Here is a 19,888-nt window from a genome sequence, read left to right as displayed (position 1 = left end):
ATAATAAAACTGTGTTCCTCACTAGCCCAGGCAGGAGTTTCCAGAGCACGCTCGGCATAGAAGGGACGGCTGTGAGTGCGGGGGCGGTGCCAGGGCTGGAGGCAATGCTGCCGGCAGCTCCCTGTGCTTTGGCCCCCGGCTGGGGCTGCTGCCCCCCGAGAAGGGCTCGGCAGAAGTGGCTCGGCTGCGCTGCCAGAGAGGGCGGCGAGGGGGGGGTCCGGTGGTGGGGCAAGAGACGTGTGGGGGATGACTGGGCTGGGCTGCTGCGGGGACAACGACTTGTGGCGCAGAGAGCGGCGACAAGGGCAGGACACAGCGGGGATGGGTCACACCTGCGGCACAGCGGTTCATTTTCCTTTTTCACACCCGTCTTCTGCTGCTCCTGCCTGACGAGCGAACTGCGACTGCTGTATCTGCAGCTTGCCGAGTAAAAGTTGTTCCTCGAGCTGTTGATTACGGTTAATTAGCATTAATTTTGCCTTAAGTGGATCCTAGTTGTGCTCGTTTTCTCTAGGGTTGCAACTCCGGTCCCCCGGTGCCCCGGGCCCGTGGTGGCGGGTGGGTGGGCGGGCGCGGGAAGGAGGGAGGGGGCGGCCGGGGCGGCGGCGCCATCTTGTGGGCGAGGGCGCGGGTCGGCGGGAGCGGCCACCGCCCGCCCCTGCCCGCCCTGCCACCGCGGCACGGCAGCACTGGGCTCCGTGTGCGTGGCTCTGCCTCCCGCAGGGGCCGGGGGGCTGCCCCCGGTAAGATGTAACCCCCTGGATCAGGCGGACCTAACATGGCCCGCACCGCCCTGGCCTCGCGTCAGCCCCAGGCCCGGCCAGGTAGATGTTCTTGTGGAAGGTGTCACCCTGAGTAGGCAAAGCTCTCCCACCAGGCGAATTCCCGCTGGCCGCAGCTTGCCACGCAAGGAGCCAGTGAAGAAGAACGGGTGGGATTCACCGCGGGGCTGAGGCACGGCCCCGAGAGTGCATCAGGCCTGGGCTGACTTAGTCCCTGGGAATCGTTCCAGCAGGTGAGCAGAGGAAAAGCAGGAGTGGGTGATTTCTAAGGCAGGCTTGTTTTGCTGGTGAAAGGGAATTCGAGAACTGTCCCCTCCCTTCCCCATGGTGGTGTCAACACCTCTAATTTTCTGTTTTCCCATCAAGTTACTGATCATTCTCTTCCCTACAGCATTTCAGTGGGTAGAAACGTAGTGAGGGCATTGGCAGCTTTTACCTCAGCATCATCCAGCCCTGCTGAGAGGCACTCGACACACAACAGTGGTAAAAATGCTGGCAGGGGTACGGTCCTGCTCATGCTGGCTCTGCTGTCGCTCCTGCTGCCAGACAGAGGGAAACTACGCCCGGGAGTCTGGGGTTAGATGAGTCAAAGAGATTGTGAATCCTCAGAGGAGCACGTTGCCACTGGCTGGCTTTTCAGCGATGGGGGTTTGAGCTGGTCTCTGACAAGGCAGCAAACCCAGAGCTGCCGTGCTGGGGAATGCTCTGAAGCGCTCTGTGCAGGCAGGCTCGCTGAGCTGCTGCAGCTTTTCTGTGTGCCAAGCGGTGTTTCTCTTTTGGATGGTTGTGGTGTTAAACGCTTCAGCAATAAAGAGGCTTTGTTGTGGTCTCTGCAGCATTGCTTTTGCCTTGGCTAGCAGCAGCTTTTTTGTTTGAATTAATGCTTTCCCTGGAGTTGGCTCTGGAGGCATGTGTGGGCTCGTGTGTGTGCCTTGACTTGTGGGTGTACATTGGACACAGCTGTGAACGGGCACTTCTGGTAGGTGCAGCACTTGCCCAAACTTCTTGTTCATGCATGCTGGAACAATGTGCTTTTCCTCACGGCTGGGAATGTTGGCCACTCTTGTGGGTTTTTTAAAGTGCTTCAGTGAAATTAATATCCGCTTTTCAGCTATAGGCAGAAACTGGCTTGAATCTACCCCAATCCTGTATTTAATTTCAGGAAGTGTCAGCATTTGCTGCATCAAAGGAAGGACCAAGCCATACAGGTCCTGGCCAGTCAGTGCTGTGGTGGGTTTACAGCTAGCCAGGCTGTTCTCTCCTCGTCGTGCTGTAGAGACTGGCTCACATGCACCCATGTGTTGTATAATGCATGAGTGAAGGTCATACAATGACCTGTTCCTTTGGAGCTTTTTAATTTATTTCCTTTGGCACAGGTATCTTGGTTAGCTCCACGTAAGTTTTGGGGCGATCAGTTCAGTCCTGCTACTGGCTGGTAATAGCAACTCCCCAGCTTTTCCTCATCTTCCTCCCATTTATGTCTCCAGGGTTAAAACTCAGTTCAGAATCCCCAGACCAAATTGAATTAGAATTTAACATTCAAAGAGTCAGGCTCCCTTTAGGCTCTAAGGAACAGAATGTCATCCTGTCTCGCAGTTAATAGCTGCTGGGTAGTCGTTTCAAAGCCATTTCTTTTCAGTGAGCTCTACCATAGCAAATCCCAGCAGTGAATGTATTTCTGGCCTGGCTGTGCCTTTAATCCCGCAGCTGAGTCTTATGTGTGATCTCTTTTGAAATGCTAGATTTTTTTTTTTTTAAAATTCCAGACAGGGATATTTCTAGGACTTGGCATTTCGAGTGGCACCAGGATTGTTTATAGGAAGAGAACAGAAAGGACAGAAGGATGATGTTGACCTAGCAGCCCTACAAACCTACCACATTTAATTCACTTATCACCCTGAATTCCTGAAGCAGATAAATGCTGATAACAGTTAAAACACATCACTGGCAGGAGCACCATGTTCTGTCCTCTAGAAATACATCAATACTGGAAATTACAAAGCTGTGTGCTACCATGGGGATGAGCATGATATAAGAGCTGAGGAAGCCCTCACTATTCAGTGGAGTTCTTCCACAGGAAGGTAGTGAGCCTCTGCTTCCTTCTCTCTCCCTGCCCCAACTACCTTGAGATCTGTTCAGGCCTGAGAAAGGCTTCTGGATACTGTTGTGACCCCAGAGCCACAGCTGCCTGATCTGTGCCTCCATATCTGAAATACCAAGTGGGCCCCAAGTGTCTTGTTACTGCTTTTGATTGTCCTTGCTGCTCAGCATTAAGACCTGTGAGGAGTGATTTCCAGCTGAGACCAGCCCCGTGCAGCTCATATCAGCATGTCTTGGGGAGAGAAGTTGGTTTTGGCTAATCTGAGCTAAACCTTCCCTGGAGGAGTGCAGCTGCTGCACCAGCCACACAAAGCCACTTTCTCCTCTCCCCATCTGTCAGGGTTCTCAGAGAGGTACTGGAGCTGTCCCTGAGCATCATGCAGCACATGCCTCCCCCTGTGTCAAGACCCCTTCCTCCTGGGAACCTGTCCCAGGCTGAACAGGAGGAACAATGCTGTAAACCAAAGGTTTTTTGGAGTAAACTTTGTTCCTACAAAGTCTAGAGGCATAAAACAACTGATAGTTCTTTTGAATACGCAAAGCTAACAGGCTTATCTGCTGTCTTAGGTCTTTCCCCACATGACCATCCCCCACCAGTCTCTGCAGCACAGCACCCCATGTGAATGGGCACCCTTGAAGTTGCAGCAAGTCCTTTCTTGTGGACAGTGCAATTGTCTCACAAGAAGTGTGAAAGGAGGAAGCTGCCTAAAGAGAAGTGAAGACCTCTCAGCCACAGGAGTTCTTATGAGTCAGATGCTGCTCAGCTGTTGCATTGCAGATGTCTTAGCTAAAAACAAGCGTTCATTGAAAATCAAAGACTCTTCGTGAGTATAGGCGGCAGGAGCCTCCCACAAAACGTGGTTTTTCTTCTTCAAAGGGCTCTCCTTAGATTTGCCTACAATAGATTACTTAAAGCTTGCCTGCACTGCGAAGCTGATTCAGACCCAGCATGGTGCGGATCTGAAATGGTCCAGCTGTTTGGGACGAATTCACTGTCTGGTTGTCCTCACACTGTGAATGTGAGTGCCTTCCTCTGTAGGGTCCTAGTGGAGAAGTTGGCTGTGGAGGGCCATTTTATGGAGTGAGGGGTACAGTAGAGCCTTTGCTCTGTACTGACTACTCGTGTGTGTACTGGTTTTCTGTGTTGAAGGCAGAACAGGTGATCCCCCACTTTGTGGAAGGTGACAAAGTTCGTTGTAAATGCATGCAATATTTTACAGCCATCAGGAAGCAAAGCTCTGTGTGTTAAAGTGCTTGTGGTCTAGTCTTTGGACACCCGCTAGTAGGTTTAACACCATTGTTGTAGTACAGAGAAGTCAGCCCTGGTGTGGGGAGGAGTCTGACCAAAAAGCAGAAGAGCTTGCATCTGCCAGGAACTGCTTGCCAAATGCAGTGTGTGTACATCTCGCCTGTCCCTTCGCAAACAGGAGGGGATCGACCAGCTGCCCTGGCATGAAAATACCTGACAAACCCCCACCTCCTTTGCCTTTTGGATCTTTGTGTCTGGGTGCGCTCTTATAGCCTTTGACCTCCCCGTCATGATCCCAAATCTAAAAGTCATCTTCCTGTTTCATTGGTTGCTTCAGTGTGGAGGTAAACAAATATTTTCTTTTTAATTCCTTTTGTTTACTCTCATGTTTTTCATATTAGAGCAGTTCCAGCTGCTATCTTTTGCTAATTTCCAGAGATCCCCTCTAGGAATTTGCACGCTGCTGCTATTTCTGTCTTTTAAGCATTTCAAAGCTAAGAGAGTGAATCCTCAAGAACGAGGGAACATGGGAGAAGGGTTAGATAACCTAAATAAAATGGTTTGGCTTTTTCCGTGGTATGTTCTTTTCAACCTAGTGGCTTCTGGGATAATAGGAGAAGATGTATCTCTCGTCTCTTTTGTTACAGTAGTGCTTAGCTGTGTCTGATGTAGAAACTATATTCATGTGTGTTCTGCTGTATAGAGATGAGGAGAAGGATGATGAATCATTTTGAAAAACATGGCCCAGAATAAGCCACGTGGGTTATCACTCCCACAGTGTCTGCTGGATTTTGTTACCACCTTTCCATAATATTATTGTAACTAGTGTACACAGGATTGAGCATGTCCCTGAGGACTGTACTGTGTCTCAGTTGCTTTTACAGCCAAGAACCTTTCTCTGGTGTTGTAACCTAAGCTCTTCCTTACTGTCAGGCTGTTGTTCCTGGCTATGTGACATGTAGAGAATTTTCCTTAACATATGGTACTTCCCAGCAGTCCTTTCGGGGCAGTAGTTGTGCCCTCTCTCCATTGTTGTCCCGCACCACGAATCCTCAGTGCTCAGCATTCAGCAGTGCTAAGTCCGAGTTGCCTTTTCCAGTGCCAGCTCCTGCTGTGCTGAGGTGACACTGCTGTTGTGATGCAGCGTTAGTCCATGGTGACAGAAAAGCAAGCCTGGCTGTGTTCTGGGACAGCTTTAATACCTTGTTATGAGCCTGTTCATAGATGCAGAACTCCAGGGAATCCCATCGAAAGCATAAATGGAAAAGCCTGTTCATCCCCTACTTTCTCTTTCTACCCTTTTTTCCCCTCTTCTCTTTTCATGTCTCTGAAAGAATCCTTCATTTTGTGAGAAGACTTGTAAGTTTCCAGTTTCCTTTCTCAAAGAGCCTCCTCTTAAGTTGCCTTATATGTGGTTTTATATCAGTTGACAAATGAATAGATCCAGAGATTGCCTGATATTGAACCCAGATTTGGCTGTGAACCGAGGAAGTCCTGTACCCCAGTCTCCTTACTAGCCTGTGGCTCACTCTTAGGTTTTTTTCCTTTTCATTAAGCAAAACAGAGAGTGAACCATGGTGTGGTTCCCCATCTTATTCGTCCTTTCTTTTAACTTCTGACATCATTGTCTACTGAGTTTCAGTGATAGATCACTTTAAACTGCCTTGTGTGTATTAGGAGGAAGCATGAGAAGGGCATGCTCTCATCTCTGCCTAAGATACTGTCACGTATAAATACTTAAGATCTACAGTCATCTGCAGATAGTGTGCTTTGCTCCCATTTTAGAGCAGCAAAGGTTTGGAGTGATTAAGCTGTGGCTTATTTCTGGTGCTGGCCCCTATACAGAATATGCAATCTCCTTCCTCACTTGCTGTTCAGAAATACACAGCCCCACTGATAACACCTGCTTGTGTACAACACCTTCTCTGCCACAGAGCCATCACACGGCCACACGTAGATTCCCGAGCGTGGTTTATACATCAGGAGATGTCCAGCTAGCATTTATCTTGGAAAATTGCTTTCTATTCACCTGCTGTAAATACGTTCAAACACCACTGCAAAATCAGTTCACTTCCTGCTTAATTTCCTGTCTTTCTGCGTGCTGCTGTTGTATGGAGGAGCTCACAAGAGAAAAGGGGAAGCCTGTGAATGCAGCAGGCTATCGTGGATCAGACAGCAATTACCCAAGAGATGTGACAGATCACACAGGGCACATGCTCTGAATCACTCAGCTTCTGACAAGGGCCAGCACTGTGTGCTATGGGTGTGCTTCCTGGTGTGTGGTTGTTTTCAGAGTGATCCTGTCTTTGGGGCAGCCATCCTCTCCTCACTAATAGTGAGGTTAGGTGACTGCTAACAGTTATTACTCTTACAGGAGGAAATGTCGATGTACAGCAGAAGCCTCCAATCCAGGTTGCCTTGCTCAAGGAAGAAATATCCATCCCCTGTAAAGTCATCTTCCCTTACACGCCGAAATACACCAAATTTTCAATCTCCTATTACTGGATTAATTCACTGGATCAGAAGACATTTATCTGTAGTAGGGTGGAAAACGTAGCCATTCCTTCTGGAGAAGAGAATAAGACTGCTGCCTTATCTTATGACTACAGAATCATGCCACTTGAAAACACCTCCTCTACTGGCACATACTACTGCGAGGTCAAATGGAATGATATCCAAAAAATGGGAAAGGGAGTGTTTGTCCTTATTAGAGGTAAGTGAAAAACCAGAAAGTAAGGGCAGGAGGTTAAAAATCAGTTGTATCTGGCTGTGGAAACCTGATCTATGCTCTTCTTTTTCTCTATCCATATGTGCTATGAAGTCAGGTATGAATAATGCTTTATGCCCAATACTAATTGCCATCAGAGTTGAAATGCACTTGGCAACAGGTGTTTTGCTGTTCCCAATGCATAGATGGGGACATGAAGAGACAGTAATTTATATCAGCCCTGCCAGATGGGAATCAGGATCTATCTAGGGACCCTGAGCACTGGATCAGACAGTGCTTTTAGGTGTCAATGTTCAGAAGACAGTGTGGTTTGTTCTTCAGCAGTGTGACAGAGGCAGCTGATAAGGTCACTCATTAGGGTGCTTGCTGTTACCACATGTACAGATGCAGCATGCTCAGTTTTAGGGACTCATGAACAGGTTATGGCCTCACCAACATGCCTCCCTCTTTTCCATTTGGTACAGGGAGTTGGTTGGTCACTTAATGAGCACACTGGAAAGCAGTGGAAAGCTTGATGCAACATAAGAGGAATGTTAAGAAAAGTGATAAGGAAGTGCATGCTGCTGACTGGCTGGATATGCACTAATGACTGTTGGATATAAAGAACTTGTTAATGTAAATGCAAAGAGCTGTGATGAAGTAGCTTTGCTGGTCAGAGGATACCTGCAGTACCCATCCTCCCAGTTCATGTGGCCTGTGTGCATTCCACCATCTGTCTTTCTGCTCCTATCACAAAAAGACCTTTGCCAACCTCAATCTACCAAATTTCTTGTCTCATATCACCTCCCTCTGTGAAGTAGAGCTGCTTATACCCTGCATCTTCTGTGTGATTCTGCAGCTGCACCCTGCTCTCTGTTCAGTCAGAGTATGTTTTGAATGGTGTATGCATTTCTGCCACTATATTCTGCACTCCTGTATTTTACTTTTCTCAAGGCTCTTTCCAGGGTTAAAAATACAGCAGGGTTCCACTCTCACTGTGAACCTTTTGCCTTCTTTCTTATAGGTACAGGATACATAAATACCTCTTACAGCTGGGAAATCCTCGTTACCCTTACTGTTCTTCTGGCTGTATTGAGCATCACCGCAACAGCTCTGCTTCTGTGGAAAAGAAAGGCAAGTAATAACCAAATACAAAGCAATACCTGATGCACTCTAGGAATTAATTCCATTTTTTTATAACTTGGCTGAATTGGAAGTCCCTATGCTGAAATTTTCCATGCTGAGTGTCTGATCCAGTTTATTTTCTTAAGGTTTTCTGAGAAAAAAAAAGATTACAAGAAGGACAAAATGAGTAAGTGATCTGCCCATTAAAGAAATTCTGGCAATCATTTTTACTACAGCATGCTCTGCTTTAGAGCAAGGATTTGACACAGGGCAAGAAGGCACACTAGCAGTGTGCTGGCCATGAGAATATTCAAGGAGATGTAGCCTTGTGATGGGATTTTGGAAAAGTGCAGTTTGTGCATACTCAGTCACGGCTTTTGTCAATTTACCAGTTCAGTTGCCTAAAACCTCTGTGAAGGGGCCAGTTAGACAAGTGATGTCCTGTGCAACCGAGCAAATCTGTTACAACCCTGATGGCAGGACTTTGCCTATTTCTAATCCTCTTTCAAGATGGAGGTTACTCTTTCAAGGAGACTGCAGCTGCATTCCTGAGCTCGGGCACCATAGCAAAAAAACTCTGCAGTGTGGTGGGGATGGGGACCAAAGCCTTGGGCATCTGTTTGGCAAAGAAAACACTAAGAGACAGAGTGAGAAGGCAAGGATCAGGGCAAGGATCCCAAGGAAGCTTGTGTGAAAATTACAAATAACTGTGGGGAAAAAAAAATATAAAGGGATGAGGATCAGACTATACAATCTCCAAGGACACCTTCCATTAGCAGTGGTTCTGTGAGGCTGGAACAATGAGCCTTAGGGGGGAAACTGGGACTGGAATCTGGAAGTGAGGAAGCACTAGGAAGGTCTTAAGACTGGATTGACAGAACCTCTTGGGTGACCAGACTAGTGTCCCAGATTGGGACCAGATTCCAAGGAAGTGGAATCTGTGAAGCTGAGAGCAAAGGGGATACCAGGAGTGGGGAAGAAAGGATTTGAAGAGTGGGAGAAGAAAAGCCAAAAGCAGAGCTAGAAGGTCTGCATGAGATGGACCCAGTGGAAAAACCATCTGGAGTCATGATATTGGAATCCCTGTTGTTTGGGGAAAACCTACTGCTTCTAGTACTGCCACCCTCAGGTGTTCCAACAGCATCATCTGCATTCTTCCAGAAATCTCAAGGCTGGCCTAAAAATACCCTTCTAGAATGGAATATGGGATTGTTGTTTTCTAGGTAGAGTGTGCCCCATAACTCCTTGAAGTTGCTCTCTGCCACCACAACAGCTGATTCTGTGCATGCTCTTTTATGTGGAGGCTGTGATGTGTGTACAGTCCTTTGACTCCAAGGAGCATCAGGTTTCAGCACACACAATCAGAGATCAGCAGGCTGAAAACAGAACGGCAGCAGTTGGCAGCCCAACTAATCTCGTGAGACTTACCTTGCAGGCAGTCTGCCGTGGGGGAGGAGTGTAAGAGGCAAACGGAGTCAGCTGGAGACAGGTCCCCATCTCTGTTTGCCTAGAGAGTGTCTCTGTGGGGATGAGGAGGGGAGGCACTGTCACGACTACCAATTGGCATCTCTGGGTTTTGAGGTGGGCCAGTGAATATCAGACTTATGGCCTCTCCTTGGGGTCTGAAGAGATTGTGCAGTCATTACATTTGCCCTCCTGCAGAACGCAGCCCATATTTCTCACCACAGCTTGCTCAGACCTGCTGGTTTAAAAATGTTTATCTTTAAGAGAAGCTATTTAGCATCCTCCTTAGTTACTAATGGACTGGAAAGCAGTTTGTCGTTTTCATGTGATGTGAATATAATCATCCCACTTCTTTCTGAATTAGAACAGAGATACTTAGCAAAGCCTTCTGCCTTTTCTGCCTCTTCTCTTGCTTGCTGAGCAGAGCTAACCCTTCTCTGTGTGTGCATGGAATGTGTTCAAGGAGAACTCATCTGATGCAAGAAACATTCAGACAAAGGGACCTTCTTCCTTCATCTCCATGCTGGACTTGTGCATCCACGTATCACTGACTAGATGTCACCATTAATGATTGTCTGGTGCTCTTCTGTAGACTCTTTGTATTAGGAAAAGCTTCCCTGCCAAATCCTGATAAAAGTAATTGCATTTTGCCTCTCTGAAATTCCTTTCTGCACTATGACCAGTGCCTTGCTTTACTCCCTGTCGTATAGCATTGTTTCATGCTGCTCAATACTTACACCCTTCAGCCAGTAAGGTTTTGGTGGTGAAAGTGCTTTATATGTACACACAGAGCCCAGTTTTCCTTTCCACTGGAAGGATTCTACACTTAACCATGCAGTGAGGAGAGTAACCAGCACATGTTGTACAGACACTGCCAACACTCTTTCTTGTGGAAGCATTCAGGAGGTGTGCAAACAGCTGGCTTTGATATGACACTGGTATTCATTTTAGCTTTGGGGACATGTGGTTTTCTCCAAATGTGTCATTTGGTGTCTTGCCCTGAGCAGGTGTTGTGCCCTAGAAGGAACCAGCCAAATATCCTGAGACAGAAGGTGGAAACACAGCTCCCTTCAGCCAGCCCACCACCACTACCACCTCCTGTCTATGATGTGAGTACCAGAATCACCCTTCATTTCTTCTGTCCACAGCATGGTACAACCCTTCCTTTCCCTGCCATGCTACAGACAGTGCCAGTGTCATGGTGTGAAACAGAAGCAATACCTCCATACCAGCCTGCTCTTGGTGACCTTGCCCTGCTTAGCTTCTCTCAGGACTGGGTGTGTCTCCATCCTAGTCCCGGTCATGGCCTCCCCAGTGCCCAAACCTTGCCCCATGCCCTGCTGAGCAGCACCTTTCCCTCTGCCAGCAGCACAGAGCAGCAAGTGTGGGGCCAAGAAGGGTTCCTGGTGGAAGAGGTAGAAGAGTCTCCAAAAGTCAGGAAGGAAGAGGGACTCTCAGCGCCACTTTGTACTGCAGTGTCACAAGGGCATGGCCTTCCCAGCTGGAGAATGATGCCTCAGGAAAGGGGCAGAGACATGATACCCTGACCAACCCCTAGCTGTTTTGGGCCTCAGTTGTGGCACCTTCTCTGGTGTCAGTGTCACAGACACTGCAGTCTTGAGCAGAACACTAGCTAGCAGGGGGAAGTGGGCAAGGAGAAAGTCAAGGGAGGCTTTTTTTAAAGTGTTTCCCTTTTCATTGTATAGGATCTCCTTTTCCATTTCCCATACTGTTCCCACTCCTTGAGCCCAGTAGCCGCAGTGTCATAGGTAGTAGGATTGAAGTGGTCCCCCTGAAATGTCAGGCTAGACCTCAGCTACCTCAAGTAACCAGGACTCCTAATCCCATTTTCAACCTGTCCCTCTCCATTTTATATGGATTCCTTTTTCTGCTTTTACTCCCATGGGATGGCTGCTCCGCTAAGAAGGAAAGGGTTTTTTTTTTTTTTTTTCTTGTGAACTGTGGGACCAACAAGGAGGAATAAAATGAAAGTGAGTAGAGAAGGATGTTGCCTGCATATTAGGAAACCTTTCTGTCTGTGAGGTCTATAAGGCCTGGAAGAGTCTCTCCAAGGAAAACCTGTGAGCTCTGCTCCATTAATCATTTAAACTAAACAAAGCGAAGCTCTGGAGAATGTACTACAGAGAGGAGCAAAGATCTGCCAGGGAGGCAGGAGACCTGATCAGGGGCAGATACCTTCAGGAGGATGGGCCTGCCCCTTCTCATTCTCACTTGGGGGGGGGAGGGGGGCACCATTTTGTGGCCCTTTAATTTTTGGAGTAGCAGTTTAAAAGAGAGCACTATGTATTGTATGTGATATGTTTATTCTGGGCAAAAGGCAATGCTTTGGGTAAAGGAGGTTGCAGGTTATAAACCTTTTCATTTGTATCAAGTAATTTCTTTTTAATGCAGGCTTATAAAAATCCGAATGGGTAGTTTCCTGCTGAAGTGGATGATTTCTGCAAGGAGACAAAAAAAAAATCAAATCCATTTCTCGCTCAGTCGGCCTCGTCATGCATCCTTAGCTCCATCTTAATTACATGTTTCATCATGTTATTCTGTTCAGGCTCCACTAAGGCTAATATAGCAAGCCAGCAGAGCCAGCCTTAGGCACAGGCAATCCCAGGAGCTGGCTGAGCCCCTGTGCTTGCAGGAGCCCTATGGACCTGGCCCAAGCAGCCTTCCTGTGGAGCCTGTTAACCACACACCAGCTGTTCAGGGCTCCTGGCCAGCCCGGTGTGCAGGGCAGGTGGCTTGGCCCTCTTTGGCAGGGCTGCAAGCAGCCTGGGACCACCTTCTGCATGCTGGGGGTATGAGTCTGCCCACGGGAGTTTCCTGCTGTGGAGCAACTGCTGCAGTGGGGGGGGCTTGAAGCAGCAACTCCTGTTTCAGACAAGGCACAGGCTGAGAGCAGGGCTGTGATGTGGAGAGCAGCAAGCACAGCCCTGCAAGGCATAATGGGCAGGGGAGGAGAGAGGGTGAGAGCCCTGGGATGGAAACCTGCATTGGATGGGCCCTCAGGACAGATGAAGGGAATAGAAAGTTGACAAATCTTATTTCCTTTGAATGCTAACTCTGGTGTTCCACAGCTAAATTTTATTGGGGCTCTGCATGGTGTAAACTCAGCCCTGCAAACTGTGTTTGAAACTAGGTGAGTTGTGAAAATATATTGGTGGGTGTTGAACTCAGTGCTTAATTCATGGGGAAGGGAAAAATCTGTGATCAGCATTGGGGTAATCTAAGGCAAGGAAAAAAAGGAAGGACAAGTGAGAAGTAGCTCCCAGTGATGAGATGATGATAAAGAAGGAGGTCAGAGATCAGGGGTTGGACAGGAGACCAGCACATGCTAGCTATGTTGTCTGTGTGGGAAAGCAAGAGGTTGGAGTTTGGAGGAAGGTGAGGCCAGGGAAGCACAATGTCCTCCCTCTCTGAAGCTGGGAGCAGAAGCAGGAGGAGGCAGCACTGCACATCAAAGTAACAGATGCTGTTGGAGCTGGCTGGCACAGCTCATTAAATGCTCTGTGTTATCCTACATGGCAGCAAGGCTCATCCCTGGTGTGGGAAGGGTCCTAACACACCTTCTGCAAAGCTGTCCTGCTGAACATTCCTGGGAGAAAATACCTTCCTCAGTGGCTCTTCTAGGTGCCACTATGTATTTTGTGGTCCCTGGGGGTGGCTGTGTGCAGTGAGAAGCATACAAGGTAGAAAAAGCCTGGTAATAAGGGGCAGCTGGGAACCCACTTTGTTCTCTCACTGCCTTCCTTGCCCTCTTTGTCCTCCTGCAGCTGTAGAGTAGCTCTACCTCACTGCACTGCCCAGAACCAGACCTGTATATCCTCTGACTTCCAGTTTAGCTGCTCAGTTAATGAGCAGCTTGGAAATAACAATCTGAGGGACTTGCTTCATCTGCTTTACACTTCAAACAAGCTTTTTTGAGCAGCAAACAGAACTCCTGCAGTGCAGGTGCAGTCAGGTTCCAGAGCACAGGAGCTTTTCCAGGTGTGAGGGAGACAGGAGGCTGTTCATGGATGGGAAGGCATCTGTCAGCAGGGAGGAGAGTGGCCTGTGTGCCTTCACTGTGACGGTAGCAGGTGATCAGTGACCAAGTAAAAGTAATTAACTTACAAATGGTGGTTGGAGACACCAGCTCTCCAACTGACCAAAAAGGACCAGCATTGTTAACAGCCTGCATGGGAAGAAGGCATGTGGAGGGAAGGGAATCTTTTCTAGCAGTTAAACACCTTGCTTGAAAGTAGCTTCAGACTGGAGTAGAGAAAGAGGCTGCCTGTCCTGCCAAGGGGACATGGAGCCAGGCTTCTGGAAGCTCAGCACACAAAATGAGGTCCTCACTGTGGACATTATAAAGACAATTGAAAATGAGTGTGGGGAAATAGAATTTTCTGTGTGCACATGTGCACGTGCAAAGGGTGGGGATGTCTGAGTAGGCAAAGCAGGTTTTGAGGAGCAGGAAGCAGACAGGTGAAATAATTTGACTGTTTCCAGAGTAGCAGTGGGAATGTGAGAGTCATGTGGTGCCCCATTCCCTGTGGGCAGCTCAAGTCTAAGTGCCTGTTTATTCCAAGGCTCATTCCCCAGTGCTGCTTCTGTATGCTCTGGCCCTGTTCAAAGCACTGTCCTGCTGGCCATGATCCTTAAAGATGCTGAGTGTTTGCAACTCTGCATGAAATTATGAGGGTTCAAGTGATTGGCAGCCCCCAATGAAGCCTCCATGTTTTACTCATCCTTCTCACTGCATTACAGGGTGCCTGGCTCTCTCCACTAATACCATCTGCCCCTTTTGCAGCCAGAGCTCCTCCCATCTTCCTGTTGCCAGAGAAACAGCCACCTTGGCAACCTGCTGTCATCCTTGAAACACACATGGAAAAGTCCTCATGATTGTTATGTTTGATCCTTCAGGCAGATCTGGAATATCACTCAAACTGACATGCACCTCCTGGGACACGATTACCTGGGGGACAACGGGTGCATATGCATGCAGGCCGTGTGTATGTTTCTCTGTGTAGCTGAGTGGGACCATGGTTATATTTGAGGGTCTGGGAGCATATGGATTTTTTTATTATTCTTTGCTCACTCAAAGAAGGAGAGTTCTGGCTTGGGAAAAAAAAAACCCAACAGACAATAAATAGAAATTATATTCATTTTCTACAGCTTCTGTGCTTCAGGACCCCCAGCCTCTCCCGTTTTCTTACCCTTGTGTCCCCAGAATAAACCTGAACAAGAACTTGTGGTTGTCAGGCACCTAAACAGTCTTGGGTGGTGCAGAGCACTGCTTCTTACCTGTGGTCGCCTTGGTGCACAGCTTTGCATTCTGGGACAATTTTGGAGCAGAGGGAGGCAGGGGCATTGGCATTCTTCTCCACTGCATTACACAGGGTAGGCAACATCAAAGCCTGTCTCTGTAAGCCTGAAAAAAAAGAAGGTGACGCAGCTGCACTGTAGGGATTTCAGGGGAAAAGGATTTTCTATTTGCCCAAGTTAAGGTCAGGAACTTCAACATTGTGGAGGTGGCAGGGGTCCCTAAAAAATGTCAGGCATGATATGGGGAGCAACCCAGTGGGTAATTAGTTATCTTAAACCTAAGTATTTTATTTGACGCCTACTTTCTTTTCTCTTCTCTGTGCAGAGCCTGGATGTGCAGCAAGTTGATGTCTATTCTAGCCTCGAGAACAACACAAACAACCCACCACACAGAAAGAATCCTCCAGGGAAGGTAAGGGCTGAGGCTATGTTTTGGAAAGTTCCCATGTGCCCTGGGCACCTGGGGGAAGAAACCCCACACAATCTCATGACCTAGCAGGCAGTAAATGTGTCTGCAGTCCCACCAAAAGGGGAAAATGAGATGTGACATGCACTCACCAGCTGGGCTGCACATGTAGTTTCTCTTCCCTCTTCCAGCAGAACCCTGGCTCCTGCAGCTCTACCAGTTCTGGCACTCATGGTTTTGTGCAGATGCTTTGCTGTGTGACGTGTGCTGAAAGGCACCGACGGTTTGGCATCACTGCTCCCTCTGAACAAGACAGGCATTCATAAAGAATTGGGCAGGTGCTGGTCCTGTTATTGCCCTCTCCAGATTATTTAGGCAGCTGAGACATCATCTGGGCTGAAGAAATCTCTGCACCAGCAGCAGACCCTGAACACAACTTTCCTCGCACCAGCATTAAGCACCTGAGAGCCATTTCATGGTAGCAGAAGCTAAGATGTTTTGAGCAGAGGCTGGGCTTACACTATCTCTGCTGTCAGCTCTGGTGCTCAGGAAAAAGCAGTGTGGGTATGTTTTGGACTTGGTTCTTCTTGTTGGGCTGAGAATTATGAGTGAGAGACAAGGAACTAAACTCACAGTGAAAACAGAGGCAACTAGGAATATGCAGGTGTAAATCAGTTGTGGGGGCCACATGAAGCAGACCAGAGGCCCACACAGCCTTCTACCCTGCCTTTGGCAGGCATCAGCTGTTTCATATGGACAAAACTTGCATCAGGCACCCCAAGGAGCATTTCCTTCCTGTCCTCAGAACCTAATTTTTCTTTTCTTCTCCAGACCTCTTATCTGCTTAAAAAAATATATCCTCTTCCAATGCTAGAAAATGTTCCTGGAAAACATCTGCTGCTCTCTCCCATTAAAGTTCTTTTGGGGAGAGTTGCCTTGGTTGTACCAGCCCTCTCTTTCATTAAGGACACGTGTCTAAGACATTTTCACAGCTCCCACCTTTTAAGAAAAGGTGGTCTAAAATCAAGCAGCCCCCTTTGTGTCAGAGCTACTTGCTGTGTGGTCTGGTCCCATGGCCACTGGCCTCCTGCAGTTACTGCTGTGACACCACCATGGTGGTGGTAGCAAAAGCAGTGGCAGGCTCCTGGTTGTTGAGGGGAAGATGGGTTGTTCTATATGGGCTTGTCTTATCTGATGCACTGGAAAAGACAGCATCCCTGCATTTGTGTTTTGCTGCATTTTGAATTCTTTGGATAGGGGCCCTCTTTCTGATCCTGTTTATTCTTCTGTATACCTTTACCAGCTGTTCCCTCTGAAATGATTCAGTCTGGATGGTAAATGAAGTATGTGTGGGGTTTTTCCCTACCAGGGAGCTGTCTAGACTGTGCTGATTTGCTTTATGTGGCCCACACCATTCAGCTGTTGCTTGGAGGGACAGAGGGTCTGTGAAAGAGAGCAGCAACAAGGCAACAGCAGAGGAGCATCTGTGTGTGAGTGGGTCTGGCACTGGCAGCCTCAGCCAGGGTGGGGTAGAGGTCAAAGCAGAGATGGGAGGAAGAGAGGAGAAAGCAGAGAGGGGATGGGATGAACTCTCACACTGAGAGCAGACAACTCCAAGTGTCCTCTGTTCTTGTGCTGCTCTGGAGGAAGGGAAGTGTGAGTGGCAGGATCCCATGAGCTCAGCACTGGAGAGTTTGCACTATCCACTATGGTTGCAAGCACTTTGATCAGCTTCCCTCAGTCATCCTGGGCTGTGACCACTTGAGACACTTGTCCTCCAGCTGTCTTTGCCAGAATCTAGGAGGGTGTTTTCCCTAAGAGTGAGACTTGTGGGTCAGTGGGTTTGGCCTGTGAGTGGGAGCTGAGATTGCTGAACAGTGGCTCACTCTGCTTCAGAGGGTCCAACCCAGTCCTTGCTGTGGGAGGCTGCACAACTGAGGGGGAGCTGTAAAGGGAAGCAGGGCAGAAAGGCTCTGAAAAGAACATCTGTATGCTGTCACTCTGGACCGGTGGCCAGTTTGGATAGTAAGGGGTTAATCCTGCATGCTTTGGAGGTGCCTCCACTCAGCACTTTTGTAGTGTTTCCCTTTGGTGGTAGCAACAGAGAAAATGCTAGTGTAGGTAGGGCTTAGTTCAGCCGGTGGCATTTTAGCTGCTTGCTGTGTAACCTTGCTTACAGCAGGCCTGTGCCACACAGCACTTAAAATATCAGTCTGTCAGCGCCTTGTCTACACAAGGAACGGTCGTGAGGAATAGACTCAACTGTTGAAGAAACAGGATTGAGGAGGTCAGGGAATTCCTCCTTCAGAGAATCCAAAGTGATTTATTTTCTTACTGAGTCCAATTTTCCCTCCCCTCCCTGTCTGACAGTTTTTTTGGGGAAGAGTGACTAGTAAAGGAGGCATCTTTATCCCTTGGGCTGGATTAGTCACGTTCGTCTCTGGTGGAGCAGCATTTCTCACTGTAGTGGCTTCTGTTTCAGCAGATCACTTATAGCCATTTCTAACAGAACAAATGTCTGTGTCTGCTTATTAAGAGTTAATTCATCATCTTTTGAATAATTTTCCTCCATTTCTTTTTTCTCCTTTTCATCATTTTGCAGACACCTAAGAAGCAAGAAACTCTAGAAGAATCCTCTGATACATTGTATGAGAATATCTAACAGGGAAGATACCTGACCCTATGTGGACCAGACATCTCTCTGTATAGCAGAGCTACTCTCTTACATCCCTGATGAGATGCAGATACATGGAGAGATCCACACTGACTTCAGAGCACAACCACGAGGGAATTGTGAACCCCTTGCCCCTTCTAAACTGCCCTTCATTAACAACAGAATGTATCTGTTGAAATCCCTCGGGGGGGCTCGGTCTGCATTGATGCAGCAAAGCTATTTTGCAGCAAAGCTATTTGCTGCAAAAGAAAAGCTGCTTTTGTCAAGCACTTATCTTGGGAATGGGCAATCTGTGAAGGTTTCTCTCACCTGCTCCGACTGAAATACTTAACTGTTGATCCACTGCAAGTCGTAGGACAATCCGGATGCTTCCCTGCTTGCTGGTTTGATGTTTGTGGCTTTGCTGAAATAGCCATCAGGACTTCATGCATACTTTAATCAGATCCAAGCATCCACCTGCCCATTTCCCTTTCTCAGGAACCCCACAGCAAACATGCTTTCTCATAATCTGCTAATCCCATCAAGTAGTCACAGATGCCTGCTGCGACCTTACTGGGGCGACTCAAATCAGTGCCTCTAAGAAAATGCTTCCCCTTCAGCAATATCAGCAGTGAGGACTGGATGCACTGATGGAGATAAAGGTGGAGAAAAGGAACACAGAGAAATATCCCTTCCTGACAACATGTCTCAGTGACAGTGCCCATTCCAGAACAAGAAAGAGGAACAAGGAGGTGGGAACGTGAGGAAACTCCCTTGCTGGGGCTGCATAAGCCAGGCGGGTCTGGGGCCAGGCTCCAGCCTGCAGAAGTCCTAGGGGAGCTCCCCAGTTTCCTTTTCTTCTTGGCAGTGGGCATTGTTATCGCTTGGGATTTTGAGCCTCTGTGGGAGCAGGCGTGGTACCTCTGCCCCACCAAAACCAATCGTTTAGCCTTTGTTTCAGCTGGCTGTTGTAGAGAGTATAAAGCTCCTTTACCCTTCCACTGTACATTATTGGCCAGCGAGATCAGTTCTGAAACTTAGAACGACTGGAGGAAGGAGGAGGGAGGCCTTAGAAGTGAATTTGCTGTCCAAGTTCTTTCTCCCCTGTCAGCTGGAACTTGCCTACCGTTTCTGGTGATGCTTATTCTGGTTCTGATAGGGAAGGAGTTACATTAAATAGCTGTATAACATGATCAAACCAGCAGATCAAAAAGCTGAGGCTGTTTTATCTCATATTAAAAAACAACAATGAAATCACAACCAAATAAAACCAACCCAAACTAAGAATATGCAGCATAACTTGAGAGGAATTGTAGAAACCTCTTTAAAGAAGATCAAATTAAAATTGAGCTCCAGGGTCATAGGACCCTCTCTAGCTGAAGATAATGTTGCTATGTATCAGAGATAGAGGCTGTGGAAAATGTCTCCGGGGCCTCCAACCTTCCTATACCATGTTTAAAGAGATAATCCGCTTATTGCTTTGCTCTTTTTATTAGAAAAGATTTCAAACATGCAATTTGGACTTTCTTTAACCACAGAAAAATGGTTTTTCTCTTCCCAGCACTGAGGAATTCATTTCAGAAAAGGCAATGAATGGACAGCATGTCTTATTAGATCCATTTATAATTTGTTAAGTGATCACAACAATTATAAATATTTTTGAAGTAAAACGTTTTACATTTTACTAATATGACCAGGAAATATTTGTGTTCGCAGAAGAATTTACAGAGGATTGTACAGGTATAACAATTCCTTTCCTTAACAAATTTGAAGAAATGATGAGATGAATTATAAATATGTTGCAGTATGGCAATAAAATATTCAGCAGATGCTGGTGGATTAGATGAAAAGTAAAAACTTTCAAAATAATGATGGTTAGGTTTTGTGTTTTGTTTTTTAAATTTTATAAATGTTAAAAATACTGGATGCTACTGGAAATTTCCTGGCAAGGATCTCTCTTTGCAGTGAGTTGATTTGTCTTGTGTTTCTGTTACCTTTTAAAGTAGCATGTTTCTTACATTTATGCCTGAACAATTCTATATTAAAAAGCTGAAGCTGTTTAAAATAAAACATAAGAGAAAGA

At 47.4% G+C, this 19,888-nt stretch overlaps 1 protein-coding gene across 2 annotated transcripts; it reads left to right on the top strand.

Annotated features, from left to right (window-relative positions):
• Positions 1-270: 270 nt before the first annotated feature.
• Positions 271-19,671, top strand: NFAM1 (NFAT activating protein with ITAM motif 1). Of its 2 annotated transcripts, none has more exons than XM_030960197.1 (6): positions 271-427; positions 6,506-6,844; positions 7,863-7,972; positions 10,435-10,536; positions 15,072-15,158; positions 17,755-19,671. In XM_030960197.1, the coding sequence occupies exons 2-6, from the start codon at positions 6,745-6,747 to the stop codon at positions 17,812-17,814; spliced, it is 459 nt and encodes a 152-aa protein (XP_030816057.1). In that variant the 5' UTR covers positions 271-427; positions 6,506-6,744; the 3' UTR covers positions 17,815-19,671. The 2 variants fall into 2 exon arrangements, with proteins under 2 accessions (XP_030816057.1, XP_030816056.1); XM_030960196.1 differs by lacking the exon at positions 271-427 and adding an exon at positions 655-1,015.
• The last annotated feature ends 217 nt before the right edge of the window (positions 19,672-19,888 follow it).

The sequence above is a fragment of the Camarhynchus parvulus genome, chromosome 1A (genome assembly GCF_901933205.1).
Source record: "Camarhynchus parvulus chromosome 1A, STF_HiC, whole genome shotgun sequence".
In the NCBI taxonomy this organism is placed as follows: Eukaryota; Metazoa; Chordata; class Aves; order Passeriformes; family Thraupidae; genus Camarhynchus; species Camarhynchus parvulus.
Note: the sequence above shows the minus strand (reverse complement) of the source record. Positions and strands in the feature narration are given on the sequence as shown.